Source organism: Fistularia commersonii, chromosome 32 (assembly GCF_037954325.1).
Source record: "Fistularia commersonii isolate RoL2024-O1a breed Wild chromosome 32, RoL_Fcom_v1.0, whole genome shotgun sequence".
NCBI lineage: Eukaryota > Metazoa > Chordata > Actinopteri > Syngnathiformes > Fistulariidae > Fistularia > Fistularia commersonii.
Genome location: NC_141315.1, coordinates 6370353 through 6388710, shown reverse-complemented (window position 1 = coordinate 6388710; position 18358 = coordinate 6370353). Strand labels below are relative to the sequence as shown.

The 18358-nt window shown below is 42.3% G+C and overlaps 1 protein-coding gene across 1 annotated transcript in view; it reads right to left on the bottom strand.

Annotated features, from left to right (window-relative positions):
* Nucleotides 1-128: 128 nt before the first annotated feature.
* prkcea (protein kinase C, epsilon a) overlaps nt 129-18358 on the bottom strand; it is a 36596-nt gene continuing 18366 nt past the window's right edge. Inside the window, exons 3-15 of the mRNA XM_086139523.1 lie at nt 11646-11811; nt 11515-11549; nt 10634-10722; nt 9726-9855; nt 9204-9346; nt 7524-7626; nt 6751-6950; nt 5728-5901; nt 5491-5645; nt 4679-4817; nt 4044-4232; nt 3100-3246; nt 129-2228 (exon numbers count right to left, since the gene is read on the bottom strand). Coding sequence (XP_085995649.1) covers nt 2079-2228; nt 3100-3246; nt 4044-4232; nt 4679-4817; nt 5491-5645; nt 5728-5901; nt 6751-6950; nt 7524-7626; nt 9204-9346; nt 9726-9855; nt 10634-10722; nt 11515-11549; nt 11646-11811 — 1820 coding nt within the window. The 3' untranslated portion in view covers nt 129-2078. The remainder of the gene's footprint in view (nt 2229-3099; nt 3247-4043; nt 4233-4678; nt 4818-5490; nt 5646-5727; nt 5902-6750; nt 6951-7523; nt 7627-9203; nt 9347-9725; nt 9856-10633; nt 10723-11514; nt 11550-11645; nt 11812-18358) is intronic.

The window sequence follows — 18358 nt, the reverse complement described above, 5'->3', positions numbered from 1 at the left end:
GCACCTTCTTCTTTCACATTAAACTGTCAGAGGATCCCACACGCCGACCTCTGAGGCGCAGATCGATACGAATGCAAGAGAAAAAAAAAAAAAAAGAGGAAGGAAAAGAAGACGCGGGAGTCTGGCGATGATGTAGACAGCTCAGTGTTTTATTGGAACCAGACCAGACAGGAATAGCCCGGCTGTTGCACTACATTTTGGCACAGAGTAAGATAGTGTGACCAGGAACAGCCCAATCCCTGGGTGCACAAAGCTTCACTACACACTGACTCTACTGCACACAGAGCAACCAGCTCGCCATCAGATCACTGTACAGTACACGCGACAACAGTCCTCTGTATGAGTGTGTGTGTGTGTGTGTGTGTGTGCATGTGTGTGTGTGTGTGTGTGTGTGTGTAAAAGAGAAGGAGAGAAATTTGCAAAAAGGGGTCAAAGGAGTGAGTCTGTATGACGTGTGTGAGTGTGTGTGTGTGTGTGTGTGTGTGTGTGTGTGTGTGTTTGAAATGAGAGGTAATTCAGCTGCTGGTTCTCCTCATTTCTTTTCACCCGGCTGTAACAGACCTAGAATAGTATAGTTATAATATACATATATGTTTCCTGCAGATACACTTTACAATAATAATAATTAGATTCTTTTTTTTCTTTTTTAAAAAAAAGAGAGCGAGAAAAAGAGAGACAGAGAGAGAGCGATAAGAAAAGAAAAGCCGTTCTTGAAAAAAAGCAAAGAGTCAGAAAAGCAAGTGGTTTGGCTGAGTGAGATGGCTGCAGGAGGAGGGAAAGGGGAATCGGTGCTTTGAAGAGGGGCTGAAAATACTGATGGTAACTATAGAAACAGAAATGCGGAGATGCAGAGGGCAAATATTCAAATATTAACAGGAGGGGGAAGGGGGAGTGGCGGTGGCGGGAGGGTCATTCACACGTGAAATTTTACATTCAGGACCAAAAAAAAAAAAAAAAAAACTCCAACAGGCCAGCACACATTCACCCCGGCGGGAAAGACGCAGACGTTAAAACTAGCAGATGGAAAAAGTAGCTGGGCTTCTCACTGCTACACAGGCCGCCTTTAACACTCCGCTTCACATAATTAGTTCAATAGCCTGTAACTTGTAAGCTTGACATTCACTGTATATACACAAGACAGGGTGAAAGATTCAGAGTGTGCTTTTTTTTTTTTTTTTTCTTTTCTCGGAACGTCGGGAGAGCGAAACTCACGGAGAACGGATTTCAATCATACCACGGTCCGACGGAAAGAAAATAAACAAACAATAAAATATATAGAGATCGTCAGGGTATATTGCACAAAGGGTATTTGGCCCTAACTGGTCCACAATAAGGGCAGTATAACACAGGTAGGGTGCTTGTCCATGCGCCACAACTCCCCTTTACTAGCAGACAATACCAACACAATACAGCCACTCAACACAGGCTATATACAAGCCTCTGACCCGGCGACCCCAGTCCACATGAGTACAGGTGCCGGGCAGAGAAGCAGTGGAATTGTGTGGTGTGTGTGTGGGTGAGTTTGGTTGTCTGAGCATGTGCAGTGAGCTTGTAGGGTATGCAATTGTGCGTGCAAGTGTGAGTGTGTGCGTATGTTTGTGTGTTTATGTGACGACGATAAAAGTTGTCCATATGTGAGAGCATGTGCAGGTGTGTGTGTGTGTGTGTGTGTGTGTGTGTGTGTGTGTGTGTGTGTGTGTGCGTGTGTGTGTGCATATTCATAGTCATAGTCATAATTATAATAAACCCAGGCAACAAGAACAACACAATGCAAGTAAAGAATATTCCAAAAGTAACAACAACCAATAGCTTCAAAGTAAAGGATTGACAGTGTGTGTGTGTGTGTGTGTGTGTTTGTGTGTGTGTGTGTGTGTGTATGTGTGTGTGTGTGTGCATGTGAGACGTGTGTGTGTGTGTGTGTGTGTGGTTGCATGTGTGGTTTTGTTTCTGTCTGCGTGTGTGTTTTGTAAAGGGATTCTACAAATGTATTAGTGTTGATTGGGTGTGTCTGTGTGCGTACTTATGTAGGAAGTGTAATTTGGAATGTGTGTGTATGTGTGTGTGTATGTGTGTGTGTGTTAGGTCTGTGTCTCTTCTGGGGCACAGTAGGAGAAGTCTTTGAACTCCTCCTGGTTGATCTGTCGGATGATGGCCTCGTCCGTTGGCGTCAACACAGGGTCCTCCTTGGTGAAGTCCTGGTCAAAGTTATTCACATCTCTCTTGGTCTTCTGCAGAAGCAAACACAGACACGCACACCCACACCCACACCCACACACACACACACACACACAAACACACACACACGTGCGCACGCAGAAAAACGAGTATTCAGAGATAAGATCCAGCTTCTGATACGACAAGAGTGACACCTTCTGACCAGAGACACTAACTACTTTTTAGAAGTGAGCGGTTGTTTACATGTTGTACGCATGGCTAAATACAGTAAAAATCTGAATTAATGAATGGAGACACCCAATAAATTCAGATGCAGATGTTACGAGATCATTAAAAACTGAAACTTTGTTGGTATTTCTTTGAGAATAATCTGAATATCTAGTTTTGGGGTATCCTCAGAAGTTTAGGGTTAGTTACAACACAACTAAACATTTTCAACTTCATATTTCATAAGTATTTAAAATAAATGTGTTCAATATTTTAAAAATTGTTTACATTTTGCTAGAATTTTTACTTTTGCTTGCAGTAGTTTATTTCGAGATTTTTCTACGGTGCATAAAAGTAAATATTGAACACATACTTGAATTATTGACCTTATTCGAATCACGCACCAATGCCCTATTACACAGTGACAACTTTCAGTTACCGGGTTTTTCTGTGTTAGCAGAAAATCATTTTTTTGTTCATTTTTCCACAAGTTGTGATATTGGGGGCTGGAATTTAAACGCGGTTGAAAAAAAAAAAGGCCCAAAATCGAATGAGTGCAAAATAATACGAAATGATTCATGATTCGAACGCTTGAAGCATTTTTCTTAATTCGAGAAAATTAATTCAGAGGCATTTAACTGGGATTCATCGAAATCTGCTGATTTTCTCATGTTTTTGCAGATGTATAATGCCGATGTGCACTTGTGTGTTTCTTACAATTCGGGGTTTAAAGGGCGGTTTGACTTTTCGCTGCTCCAGGAGGACCCAGTCGATCTCCCTGAAGAAGGGATGGGTCTTGATGGCCTCTTCGCAGCCCTGGCTCACCACGCAGCCCAGACGCTTAGCCGGGTTTTTGGTCATGAACTGCACACAAACACGCACACAAACAGACACGCACAGACAATACACCGCTTTGATTTGAAGCGATACCATCAAAAGGACGCTTGGCTGTGGTTTCATCCATGAAATGACGAGGACAGAAACAGAGTGAGGGGTTGAGCAAAAAGCACCGCTGTGCTAATAATAGAGCTGAGCCATTAATGGCTCTGTTGATGGTGCAAACAAAGAGGCGTAGTGGCAGACTGATAAAACAGGTCAGCAGAGTGCCGGGGTTATTTACTGCAACCGAGAGCCGCGTCCCTGTTGTTCTTGCTGTCCGTTTAGCGTGGCAAGAGCTCTTTGTGATCTACTCAGGTTTTATGAGCGCTGTGTTATTACTTAAACCTCGCTGACTGACTTTTCGTCTCTCTCGTTTTTTTTTTTTTTTACTCCGTATCAACGCTAAGTGCATTGTAACAGCGCCGTGCTGAGTGCACTTTGAATGAGATTGGGTTGATGATGGGAAATATGAATGGAAACAACGGATAGCGTCGAAAACCCGACCTAGACGGATTGTTGGATTCCGAACCGATAAATATTTGGAAGAAAAAAAAAATCCTAAATTGCTAATTCAAATAATGTCTAAGCGTCTGAATGATGTGCAGCAACCTGTCAGGGTGGATGTGGACTCAGCGTCAAATAGATTCTCAGTTTGACACCGAACAGATGCTACATTGGACATTAAAATCCAGAGAATTTTCATTTTCCCGCAGCGGTGGACAAAGACACGACTGCGCCTGAAATTCAGATTCCCAAACCGCGATGCCTTTGATGACACGTACCGCTCTTAGGATAGAAACAGCCTCTTTGCTGAGCCAGACGGGGTAGAGGACGTCGTCGTGGAGAATCGACTCGAACAGGTCGTCTTCGTTGTCGGCCTCGAAGGGAGGCTGCCCGGCCATCATCTCGTACATCAGCACCCCCAGGGCCCACCAGTCCACCGAGGCCCCGTACTCCAGCTCCTGCAGGATCTGAGTCACGACACGCAGGGCAGAGTTTTACGGCAACGCCTGCCGGCACCTCAACACGTGCCTTAAACAAGTTATACAAACAGATTATCCGCCGCTTGTCAACAGACGCCGGCTAATAAGTCTCCTCTACACCAGACACTGAAGACATTACATCATTAGCCACCGACAGCCGGTGTGCTACAATCCATTCCAACAGAGTTAGAACTTTTTTACTTCCACAGAAATTAAGAAATGACGGCAGCAATACACAGGAGGAACGGGGTCACGAAAAGCTTCCTAAAAAATGTGCAAAATAAAACATAATTTTAATAATGCTGTTTATCACGGAAAAATCACGGAAACGAAAATGCGATCGTGTAAACAGGGAAAGGAAAATAATTAAAAGATCGTTTTTTTTTTTGAAAGAGCAAATAAATAAAGCGAGTAGCGGGCAGACGTCAGCTCACCTCAGGGGCGATGTAGTCTGGCGTGCCGCAGAAGGTAGTGGTGGTCACCCCGTTCATGATGCCTTCTTTGCACATGCCGAAGTCGGCCAGCTTGCAGTGGCCCTCCGCATCCAACAGGATGTTATCCAACTTCAGATCCCTGCGAGGGCCCGAGAGACACAGATAAGAGACGGACAAAGGAGAGTTGGCGTCATCCGGTGTCAACGGCAGGCATCCTCGCTGGGAGATGTTGCACGGCGCATAGAAAAAAAACAAATCATGAGAACAATAGACCGGGCGAGAAGATGGGAGGACGCGTCAGCACTTCCTCACAGGTGCAGTTTGAACTCGAAGGATAGAGGTTTCCTCTTTGATGGAAATGCATTGAAATAAATTTTAGAAAAATATTTCCACAGCAAAAAGAAGGAAACTTGAATTTTACTTTCACTTGCATGCAATAGTGCAATCGCAGAAGTGGGTTCAGTGACCCCCCCACCCCCCCTCCCCACTAAGTGCCTGCTTCATCCCAAGACTAAAAGCTCCAGCCAAATATCTGAGTTACAGACAGTGCCATCTGCCACCGGTAACTGCATTGGGAGCCTGAGTCTAAGCAGTGGTGTTTCGGGAAGGACACTGCTATTTATTAAAGCCTGAAACGGACAATCCAGGAAATAGGATTTTGCCCTATAGTTTTGACAAGCACTTTAAAAACTCCGTAAGATTCTATTCTCTGAATTAAAAAATCCCCCAGCTTGCTCATGTTTAAGGATTACTTTCTTCATCGCCGCCGTCTGACGATAAATTAGGTCACCCTTCAGGTAAGGGGTGTTTACCTGTAGATGACTCCGTTGCGGTGCAGGAACATGAGAGCCGATGTCACCTCGGCGGCGTAGAAACGCGAACGAGGCTCGTCGAACTTTCTGGATCGCTGAATCTGAAACATCAGGTCTCCTCCGTTCACGTATTCCATCACAAAGAACAAACGGTCCTGCGGAGGGGCGACAGGCTGCCATGAGACACGCAATCCAAACGTGTGTGTATTTGTGTGTGTGTGTGTGTCATGGTCCTACTCGTGTCTGGAAGCAGCAGTAGAGTTGGGTGAGGTAGGGATGCTGGCGGGCGAGAGCCAGGATGCGCTTCTCCGTCATGGTGCAGTCCACATCGTCGTCCTGCAGGATCACGTCCTTCTTCAGAACTTTGACGGCGTAAACCTCCTCTGACCCCTTCAGTTCTGCCAGCATCACCTGGATACAACAAACCGCCATTTCTGACCGGGAACGCGACAAAAACTTCACGCACAGTCCCGACAACAACAACGACTCAAAATTACCGTATTTTCTGGACAATAGAGCGCACCTGTAAATAAGCAGCATCCACTCTATTTAAAAAAAAAAAAGTAAAAAAAAATATGTACAAGCCACACCTGGCTATAAGCCGCAGATACTGTATCTATGTTGAAAAGAAATGTCCTCCAGGACATTTTCAAGTTCAGGCCACCTGCTTTTATGTCCTCTGAAAGCTTTTTTCAACTTTTGGCATTGCATGAGCTCTTCCCGCTGCCGCCTCCAACGTCTTACCCGCTTGCGTGCCGCAGCGCGGTTTCCTTCGTGGATAGCAAGCTCGACGGCCTTCAACTTAAAACTTGCATCAAACGAGCTTCTTCTTGTGGTTTCCATGATGAAGGGGCGAGGATTTGAAAATAAGTACCAGTTCGTAATTTGTCGTGCGTGTTCTAGCTGCTTTTTATCTGCTCTTTCTGCTATTGTTCTTTGCATTGATTTATACGTCTTATCTTATTTTGGATTCTACTTCCGTCCCCTCGCGATGGAAGAAAAATAAACAGACTAGCCGCACATTTGTATACGCCGCATGGTTCAAAACCTTGGAAAAAAGTAGCGGCTTATAGTCCAGAAAATACGGTATAAACAAAGTACAAACGGGAATTGAAGCTTGAGGCGTAAACATCGTATAATGTGACAGACCGATAGACGTCGTGAGAGATGTTATTTCCGTTACAAGCATAACAGCCTGCGAAAAAAACAAAAACAAAAACAAAACAACCGCTTAAAGGTGCTCCCTTGCCCTCGCAGTACCTTGCCGAAGCTGCCTTTGCCAAGAACCTTGATTAAGTTGAAGTCCTTGAGGCTCCTCCTCGGTGTCTGTCCGTTCTCCCGGCCTCCTGAGGAGGTGGTGGAAGAGGAGGAGGAGGTGGTGGAGGAAGAGGAGGTGGAGTGTTGGGGTCCCTGCTGGTCCAGTGACAGCGTGTCCTGCAGGCGATCTAACTCTGCCAAGTCTGTTGGTGTCATTGGAAAGGCAGATTAGACATAAGCGAAAACAGACTGCGCCCCCCCCCCCCCCCCCCCCCCCCCAAACCGGCAGGCAAATAAAAGGCAAGATTTTTGAAGATGTTGTCCATTGTTTGTCACCAGAAACTCTTCAAAAATGAAACTTTCAAAAATGATGATCGCATCGTCTGTTACATTACTCAAGTGACTCAAGTTACATTACAGCTTTATTAATTCCAAATGGGAGCCCTTCCATAAAGGAAAAAAAAAAAAGTTAACTTTTCTTTCTCGGCTTGCAAAAGTGTGAGAAGATGATGACTAACCGTGTTAGCCAAATGGTGGTGGGCGGTGGGGTATAGTTCTTAGATAATTCAACTTCGGCCTCGTAGCTTCAGTGCGGGAACAATAACTTGCATATTATTACTAAAATCCAAAAGCTATCTCTCATTGGTAAAAAGTTCACATTAGAACCGCATGCTGGTTGGAGCGCGGCTTTGGGAAAAAAAAAACGAAAGTCTGCATGTTTTCGTGCCGAATCTGTGTTTTTGATCATGTGCACGGGGTGTTTTGCTCAGCGTTACCCTGCTGCGAGGGGGAAGTGGGGACAGCTGGTTGGGCGAAGCTGTTCTCCTCGGTCTGCGAGAGCTCAGGAGGAGACTGGGGAGGGTCCTGCCCTGGAGTCAACTGCAGAGCAAGAAAAGGAAAGAGAAAGAGAAAGAGAAAGAGAAAGAGAAAGAGAAAGAGAAAGAGAAAGAGAAAGAGAAAGAGAAAGAGAAAGAGAGAGGACGTGAATGTTCCTTCCCCCTGGAATAAGACTCTGTGTTTCAGTTTAAACATGTACCTCAGGTATATATAACCACATGCCAGACACTCAGCACAAATATAATAAATTGAAAGTGTACCCAGGGAAATGAGGAGTACTTAAACTCCCGACGATTGTGAATGCATTGAGAGGCCTTTAACTCGAATTTAAATATGACACAGCCTCACAGATTGGAACGATTTTGAATGTATTATTGTAATAAGTGCATGTTTATTTTTCCTCAGATCAGATGATTCTTACAGCTATTTTCCAGCTCAATAATTTCTAGCTGAATTTCAGGTTGTTGTTTTTTTTTTAATCTTTATTTCACTTTGCTCATTTTCTCAGTGATCCTGATTTCCAACTCTGTTTTTTTTTTTTTTTTTTTCAGACGGTGAAACCATATATAATGATACACAATTTACCAGAATATAAAATCATTGTCAGGCTACATACACATATGTACATATGTAGCAATTTTAAAATGTTCATATTACAAAAGAGAGCAATAAGGATAAAGGCTGATTATTCTGAATAAAAAAGTAATAATTCATAAAGTTACGTTCCCCAAAATTCATCCATTATGTGAACTTATGAAAATGATGCTCAAATAACGTATAAATAATTACACACTTCCAGATAGTGTCCAGAAGATGTAAGAGGGATTTGTATATAATATTTACAAAAATAAGGGCACAAACAAGTAAGCGAAGATGTGTATCAATTAAACAAACTAAGGAACATTTCAGAAATAGAGATGAAATCATGTAACACAGGTAAATAATTCTGTATAAGTAATATTATTAATGAAAATAAATTTAAATTATGAAACAGTGCTTGGGAGTGCTTGTTAACTAACTCTTGAATGTATAATATATAGATTTTAGTCTTTTCTTAATTTCTAAAATGGGTTGGTAGAAGGACAGGGAAAATAAGCCAAAGCTTCAGCTTTTTGGGCATGGTACAGCTGTTTAAATTAATGTTTTCTTTCTGCTTGTGTGTGTATTTATGTTTAAAGCTCATGTGTTTATATTGTTTTTATTTATGCATATATTCAAACCAACAAGTTGAAAAAATAAACTCACTAAACTTAACAAATATAAAGCAGAGAACTCATTTTCACCCAGTTGAGAAATGGGTGAAAAGACATTATTACCATCCTTCAGAAGTGAAGGTCCAGCTACCTGCCATTTAAATATCTGATGTCCTGCCAGGATATAGTCCAAAACAGAATTAAGAAATAAATCACAAAAACAGCTGGTAAAAATGGACCTCACTAGAATTATTCATTCTTGTCTCGCAGTGGTTGTAAAATCTGTAGGTGACTCCAAATGTCCTGAATCAGAACCCAGAAAAAAAATATATAGATCGTGTGGATTGAAATGTTTACACGACAATATCATTTTTTTAAATTATTAGATTTGTTATAATGAAGGAAGATGATTTGAAAATCCCTCACCTTCCTCCTGCGTTGTGCCGTGTTGGAGATCTTGTCAGGTGTGACTCCCAGGTCAGACAGGACCTTCGCGATACCTCGGGCGTCCACGCCACAATTCGGGGCCACGTTGGTCTCGCACCGCCGGTGCACATTCATCTTACACACTGCATAGAAATAATAAAGCGCCGCATAAATAATTCAGTGAAACCTCATTAAGCTGAGGGAGCTGGAGATGTTAATGTGCACGCGTAGATTAAAAAGTAAGCTCCACGACCCTTTTTCCTCCACAAAATCACAAGTGCTTCACGGTTGCAAGTTCACAAAAACATGAAATTATGATTATTATATCATTTATTTATTCTAATATTCCTCTTGGGTTTTTTAGAAAAACATGTAAGAAATATGTCATCGGATGTTATCATGCCCTTCACTATTAATTTAACAGCACTCTACCAGACATGTAAACATTTTGATTGCACTTGAAAAAAATTTTCATTAATCATTTCAGCAAAAATATACGACATGAGCGTGGCAAAAACACACCTTTGCACTGCAGGCCCTGCCTCATGAGGCCCCACAGCAGGGAGCCACAGTGGTCACAGAAAGTGGGCACCTTGTAGTTGTGTATACTGAACTTGTGCGGCATGTTGACACTGAACCGCTGGGAACCCACCTACAGAGGGAGACGAAACACCCAACTTTTCACAAAGAGCTTTGACTAACAGTATTGGATTTTTTTTTTTATTATTAAAACAATGAATCACTTGCTAAACTTTAACTTTCCCAACAACCCTTCAGTAGCCAAGCCACAAATATTACATTTTCGTAAAAATGAGCGGCTATTAAAATGAACCTGGCGGTTTCCTGGCAGCCTCTCAATGCTCACTGCAAAACCCTGATTCTATGTAATGCATCTAGTATTCATCACGCTTTGAAATACAAATATTTTCATAAACGATAGCAGCTCTAAAAATAACATCTAAGGTATCACATGCCTCATAATCACGGGAGCCGCAAGTAGGTAACACTGTCTCCTCTTCTCAACGGCTCAAAAATGAATATTTCTTAGACTACTTTGGCACCGTCCCACTGTCATATTCTTGAGTACGTCAAGAATTATTATTGACTAGATAGAATGATTATTTAGTGCTTTGTGTAATATTTGCATAACACTTGCAAGACTACCCTATATATCAGTTTATAAGAATAACAATGAGATGTCAAATTCAACACCGGATGTTATATTGCTCTTGGGAATAAAGTAGTCTGGCATTAAAGTTGGCATTGGTGGTACTGTGAGTTTTTATCTCTCCAAAAACATCCAGGAATCAGCGCTATTGGGGGGGAATCGTCATCTCTGATGTTGCACACTCACATTAAATCCCCTTATCTGAACGCACCTTCTTGATCTGCGCGGCGTTTCACTCGGGTGTGCTTGTGAGTTTGTTTACCTCCTCGGGTGTGTCCTCTTGCTTCTTCATCCCGGCACACTTGGTGATGATGAGCTCATGGCAGCGCTTGTGGACGACGCACGTGCACACTGGACGGACGGAATCAAACCGGGGATTTAAGCTAAAACGCCGTCTGGTAGCACTAAAAGTTGACCGTGAAAAACTCAAGGATGTCTAACAGGTCAACTGTTAAATCAACAAGAAGGAATTTTAAAGGATATATTTTATGAAAATATATACAAATAAATATATATTGAATTATTTCGATAAATCCTAACAATTAAAAGTAATTAATAAGTATAATATGAATTGGGGACAAAAAGCGCAATATTTTAAATTCAAATTCACATCCCAAAAACTCAGTGGGAAACTTTATATTCAGATTTGGGGATGCGAAAAAACAACGTTAGCCGTGTTTGCCTTAATTATCCAATTGCCAGCGACCTGAGGACACAGCTAATCGAATCAAATGTACCAAGACGAGCCCAGATGTCCAGTCAGATCCGCAGTACATTATCTTTTACTGCTGCAGCCCCGCTGACTGCGGCATGACAAGGGGCTCGCGCCAACAAACATCTTCCTTTCGATAACCCTCCCCTCCCCCCCACGTCGGTGTATATGATGCAAAGAATGTGGAAATGTATGATTTCCCCTTATTTCAATGCTAATGCATTCAGAGGCGATATTTAAATGTCTTTTTGGTCCACTTTTGAGCGCCCCCGCCGGGAAACCCCGACCGCATCCATTTCTGCGGAGTAATGGAGTGCATCTCTGGCTCTGGGGCTTTCAAGGAAATCACAGCTGTCATTCACCGACGTGCGATCCCTCTTGTTTTCCAACACCTAGATAATATATGATGTGCAATGTTTCTTGCCACTCACCCTGACACTGGTATCCCTGCTTCCCGAGCACGCCCCTGTCGGATTACACACAGTGAGGAGGCATCGTTTCAATTCAATCGCAGGTTATAAACAGTGTCAAACAGATATATGAGTGTGTTTGTGCTTTCTACCAGATGAAATCTCTGCAGTGTGAGCAGTAGGTCGGTTGTCTCAGATAGGTGGCCATAAACTTGTGTCCGTTGACTTGGTGGACGCGTCTGCGAACGGCGCCCTGTCGCCGGCGAGGTCCGATCCTCTCTCGAAACACACGCTCCTCATTCTCATTGGTTCCCGAGGCTACGGGGGGAACAGACACGCCTCGATCAGCAAACATCGGGGTTGACGCTCCGGGTGATTCGCGCGTTGCTGAAAACAAAAGCGGACACTTCGCGGAGGACTTCTGATACCGGTTTTACTCCTGAGGCGGTTTGTACATATAAGGATCGTTTGCATCATGTTGCTTGAGATGTTTAATCATTTAAGGGCTTCTCATCTTCCTTCCCTCTTCCGCACAAATACCCCACACCTACCAGAGGCCTATGCATACATACAAGCTATTTATACTTTCATGTGTGGGCACTAAAGCGAAGGACAGCATATTAAAATACTCCTCCTCAGCGAGCGCCATCCAACCAGCCGTTCCCTTCCACTCCGCATCTCCCCGGAAAGATAAATGCTTTTCGAGGGTAACCTTAAGACAAGAGAACCACCTCCACTCTCACTCCCACACACGCTTCCTCCCTCTGTGCCGCTGTCCTAGTTTACCTCTCATTCGCTCTCCCTCCTTCTCGCTCTCCCGGGTGGGTTAGAGATGTGGTTACCGCTGAGTCTCTCGGAGTTCAATTACAGACAGGCTGTCGAGGGACTTCATGTGCACGTGTGAGTGAAAGTGTGTCTGAGGAACTCCGTTCATTCAGTCGAATTGGCCTTTTTTTTATTGTGTTTTTTGTGTCCTGTGCAGTTGCAGAGGGGTTTGGAATTGTGTTTGGCCTGTACGGGCTGCGGGGCGGGGGTGAAGAAGAGGTGGTCAAATTGTTTTCTGCTGTTTTTGAACAAGAATATATTATAACATTTATTGCGGGTAGACTTCACCTCCTCCTCCTCTTGCAGTTTTGCAGACACCACATTGTATATTTTAAAATAACCGAAAGGACATGAATGAATGGGATGTTGATTCCAAAAAATAGAAAAAATAAATGTAACGTACATCTATATTCCGCAGACAAATCACAAGTAGAAATCGATTATTTTCTTTGCAATAAATCCACTTGTTTAATGCGAATAACAGGAATAAGACATTAAACCTACAGCCGCGCCATATAAACGCCAGCTTTTATTTTGCGTCGTGTGGTGAGTGACAACGTGACCTGCTTTTATTGCAATGAAAAACACAGCGGAAGAATTCAGAAGCCACTTCCAAGAAGAGCTACCGATGTTTATGTCTATCTAAAGTTAGTCGACGCGTTTTCTTGTCAGGAATGCAATCACGGCCGGGTTGTATACACTCGAAGGGGGTTTAGCCAGCAGGCTGGTTCTCACTCTTCCTTCTACCTTCTGTTTACCAGAGATCAATCTTTTCGTAGGAGTGAGCCTGAGCCGACCAATTCGTCAGTTGTTTTTTTTTTTTTTGCCCCTGTCACACATCTCACTAAAAGCATATTTAAAAAAAAAATATATATATATATTGTATGACATTAAACTTAACCAGCATTTCCTATTCCTATTTAAATCTTAAATACATTTCCATTAGCTGCATAATAACCACAGTATACCAATACCTGTCAATACTGCATTTTCAATTTTTTTGTTTTATCATATTTTATACTGCATCTTGTAACAGGTTCACTCTTGTGATCAAAGTTTTAAAATGCAAGTCAGAGGTCTGGCTCAACAGTGCAACGCAGATGCCTATATTACATAATAAAACACCGGGTTCATTTGCTACAAATAAAGGAGGATTAAAGCAATTCTAAGAATAAATGACTGAATTATCTGTAACTTGGGAAATGACATTTATCAGCTGACAATTAATTAACTTTTTACCACTGTTACTATTGGCGGAATGGATAATATTGATAGTTTTGGAACCGTATGCTTTCAGTGCTCAGTACGCAACTACATAGATTTATAATTACAATTACAATTACACACACGTGGATGTAGGATTCTTTTACTGCAAATTCGCAAGAATCGGAGCATACACACATTCACGCTGACGTGCTCCCTGGACACTGGCAGGGGCCCAGCTGAAGTTACACACACTTTCTTAAGTGTTGCAGGCGCAGGGGCCTGTTTAAGTGATTTTATGGCGGGCACCGTGGCTCGGTGCTGGTAAGGGTCTCTACCCCCCGTGCAATGTCCTCTAAAGTGATTGAAATATGGCCGCGTGTGTGCATGTGTGTGTCTAATGGTGGTGTTGCCGGTGGTGGGGGGTGGGGGTGGGGGTGGGGGGGGGCAGCTAAACAGGCCATTACTGGGATCACTTTGTTTTACATAATACATCACCCATCTGTCCAGGACACACACACAAACAAATACACACGAGCACACCCACAAAACATCCTCGCTTACAAAGATGGGTGACGAAGCATAACGACAGTTAAGAGTGATCGTCGTGGAGACAGACATACTCCGCACCCACCGACTGGCCGAATGGGAGGCGGCTGTCCGAAAATACGGCGGAGGATGGAGAGCGGAGGAGGGGGGACTGCGGAAAACCAGCGCAGGTGTCAACAAATGACACGATACAAAACGGAGAGAAAAACACGAGCGTAGATTTCATAATGCACAGAATTCATGCAGATTTCAAAATAATGATCAGTTAAATTATGTTTTGCAATGTTTAAAACATATTCTCAGCAACTTATGCCTGCAGGAGCGATGAATCTTACACTGTATAAGATACGTCTTACACCCACTGACTAAGAATTAGGGCTCATAAATATTACATTTGATATTAATACTGAAATAAAGTTTTCATTTTATTGCTGAACTGATACCATTGTAAGATTGCACAACATTTTATTTGAATAAATGTAATAATATGTAATGATATATTGAATAATAACAATTACTTACTGCAACAGACAGTGACATGGTGAGAATTTGGAAATATCAACGGAAGTATCAACGTGGGATATTACTGACATGAAACTTGTAAAATTGCAATTTCTATGAATTTCCTCTTGTCATTATTTGCTTAACTGACATTTTAGGGAAGTTTGCGGTTTCTTGATGTGAATCCAGAAAGATATCTGCTTTATACTGGTCACGAAGCCCTACGTTGCAGACGAATGTTTTACTTAGAGGTTTGGTTTAAACATGTTCGACCAGAGATTTGCTTCAGATTATCAGGTTCCAAAGCGGCTGATATATTAGTTGTGACATTGAGCAGAACTTGCTACATGAAAATAGTTCAAGGAAGAGATTGAAAAAGACTTTAAGTCAATCTGTCAGTCCAACGCAGGACGTCTTCCCTAACTCACTTCCAGATGACAGAATTAGACCAGCAGAAATACCTAATAAAATTTCATCCGAGCAGAGAAGGTCTTTATCTGACCGCGAATGAGGATGCGAAAAAGGAAGAGGGAGATTAACTTTTTGTTTTATTTAGGTATAACGCGAAACTCGATCGTGCAGAGCCACTGGTTCATCATTTGATGTGTTTTCTGAAGAGGAGATTTAAGGGGATTTTGGTTTCTGGACTGAAGATTTGTATATTCTCTGTAATTTGCTTCTCGTTTCATTTTTTGCAAATCTTCCAAAGGCGTCGCTTCTGATTTCGTAGCTGACCTTCCCCCGCAAATGTTCTGCGTCGATCTGGTTTTATTTAACTGAGCTATCTGTGGCTTATAGCTGCTGTTACTTTCCTTGGGTTTTCTGTATTTCTGCCATTTCCTGTTTTACTCTGATAGTTTCTTGTCAAGCTCTGATTCTCTTCTTGTCTTTGTTTGACCCCTCTTGTTTGTTCTCCCTCTTTATTTTGTGATCACCTGTATCATGTGTATTAATCAATTATTCTTCTTTAGACTTTTCTCTCTCTCTTACAATCAGACCCCTGCCTTGTTGTTGCACACTAAATATATATATACATATATATATATCCAATATATATATATATGTATATATACATATATATGTGTGTGTGTGTGTGTATATACATATATATATTTAGTGTGTATATGCATGAATAAATAACTTTCTGATTTTGTATCAGTTATAGATCAGTACATAATCTGTATTCTGAAATGAATCTTGTAAAGGTATTCAATCTGGTTGAATGTCGCTGGTCCCTCAGGTGTCATACATTTTGAATGCTGCAAAAATTGACATATAAAGAAATATTTCATAAGGACCCAAAGGGGTGGGGGGGTGGGGGGGCACAATCCTGTAACAGACAGAGCCTGCAGATGGTCAGATTTGGCCAGATTATTGTTATTTGCTTCCCAAAACCAACAGATGCAAGAGGATAGAGAGGAGAAAAGCGATACACACCCTTCCAGCCTATTCAGACAACAGATTACACCGAGAGGAGGGTTGGAGGGGGGGCACATCTGCTAAAAATATCACCTCTTCCTCCAGTTCTCACCCTTCATCTCTGCATCCCTCACTCTTCTCCATCCTCACGTCAGGCCAAACACACCATTTGTTATCATCAGCATACATTATCATGACGAGCGCTCGAGCCGGCTGAACTCAGGGAGGAAGTTCAGGAGTGGGTGGAGAGTGGGTCGTGAGGTCAGATCGGAGTGTCCAATCATCATCGGAGAGGGCAAGACATAACGCCTGAGTCTCTTGTGTGTGTGTGTGTGTGTGTGTGTGTATAATCCATCTCTCAATCTCACCTACTATTTTAAGAATCCACTCCCTCACCCACTACGTGATCCGTCTACAGAGGAACAACCGCTGTTGTACTGCTGCCGGACGCTCCCTTCCACAGTCTATCCCACCGCCTCCCCGCTGACTAACACATAAATATACATGCACACTTCTCCTGGAAGGCAGGGAGCTGCTTCTATTTATAAACCAGGTGTGAAGATACACAGGTGCAGGTGAAAATCACTGTTACGGAGCGGCATGTGAATGAGTGGAGAGCGTGCACTTCCATGCAGAGATGCTAATGTAGATAGACAAGTCAGGCTGTTTCCGCCAATGCTCAACGCAAAAACAAATAAAGGGGGTGAAAATATTGGCCAAGATAGCAAACAAGAAAGTTCTATGAATCGTGTTAAGTCACTTTCTAGGAAAATAGGAAGGCTAGTGACTTCAAGTTTACCACGGCTTAACAGTTTATTATGTCAAAATCACATCCGTAAAGAGTCGGATATTATGGGAGTTGCGCAATGCTTGAAATTTTTCTCACTCTGATGAATACAATATCAAATAAAATAAATAGTTTGGTCGGCCGTTTCTCTTCCCAAGGTAAGAATGCGCCTTCACGTCGCATGAAATCGCGCTCTGCCAAATCCAAACAGGATGTACTACAATCACAGAAGCACCAACTGCTATTATTTTCTTGGCGGATACTTCGCCGCTGCGAGCATCCAAAGGAGAAATCGGTCAGCGGGGTTGAGTTTTTTGCCAGATAGAACCCAAGAGATGAGCTGCGGGAGACCAGATCGAGTCAAAAATGAGATGTCGAGGCAAACATGGAACATGAATAACAAGGAATCTTAGCTTGAAGTGAATTGTACTTTATCAGGAACTTATCACCTTCCCTGCTGTTCCTGTCAGCTCACAGTGTTGCTGGTTTCAATGTTCTGCCTCACCACACACTCTCACCCACCTCACTCTGAGCAGCAGATTATTTTTAAAGCCAGATAGAAAAAAAAAAAAAAAGACTTTAAATGAATTCTTCCGCTTTGCTCACTTTTAAGCAAGAAAACAAAACAAAATGAAAATGATTTAATAGTTCATATAGTTCAAAGCATCTATTAAATGCCTTTTTAAGAGGAGCTGAGTGATCAGTAGACTTATGGTTTGGAACGATTTTCCAAAATGAAATATTATTAATCAAGCGTTGATTTAGATATCTTTTCCAAATCATCCAGTTACACAACATGCACCCTGGGCTTTTGTCAACCACAACAAACATATACCTTAAAAAAAGACTAACAAATATTCCTCAGTCATCCTGGGAAACTTATGTTCACTGTCAAGTTTATCTGAATTTCTTTGCAAGTGGGAGCAGCACAAGTCATGTGTTCCAGTATCTCTCATAGAGGTGTGTAGCCAGATGGGGAAGAGAGCAAGGTAATATTAGAGAAATAATTTCACCACAGTATTCCGAATTTCAAGAAATAGTGGGTAGTAAAATGTAAACAATTGACCAAATTGCATTGGCATTTTAGAAAAACAAATGAAAAGGTAATCGCACACACACTTAGATTTTAATCATTTTCTCTTTTTGTTAAAACATGGTTTTGAAGTCATTCATTGGACAAGGTAAAAGATTTTATCGTTGTTGTGCCGTAACGCCCAGATGTACCTTGAAGAAACAAAACTGGGTGATCAGTTGTTGCAAAAAACACATTGTTTTTGATTGGTCACCAATTTGATTGGTCTTTCCCCTCAGATCGCTCTGTGGTTTCAAGTAATGTGATTTAGTTGTCTGGGGGGAGCCAGGCTTTCACAGATCTCAAGTGAAGTTACGTTAATCTATGATGAGGTGGTATTAGTGACTGAGAAGGCTGGAAGAGCTTTGCGCATTATCTTCGTTATCTTCATTATCTTCACTGAGCTCCACCTTTTTCACACTTGTTACTACAACCGCGATATCATTTCTGGTCTGGTCTGTGTCAACGCATACCACCACAACCACGGTTGGATGTTTGTGTTTTGGTCC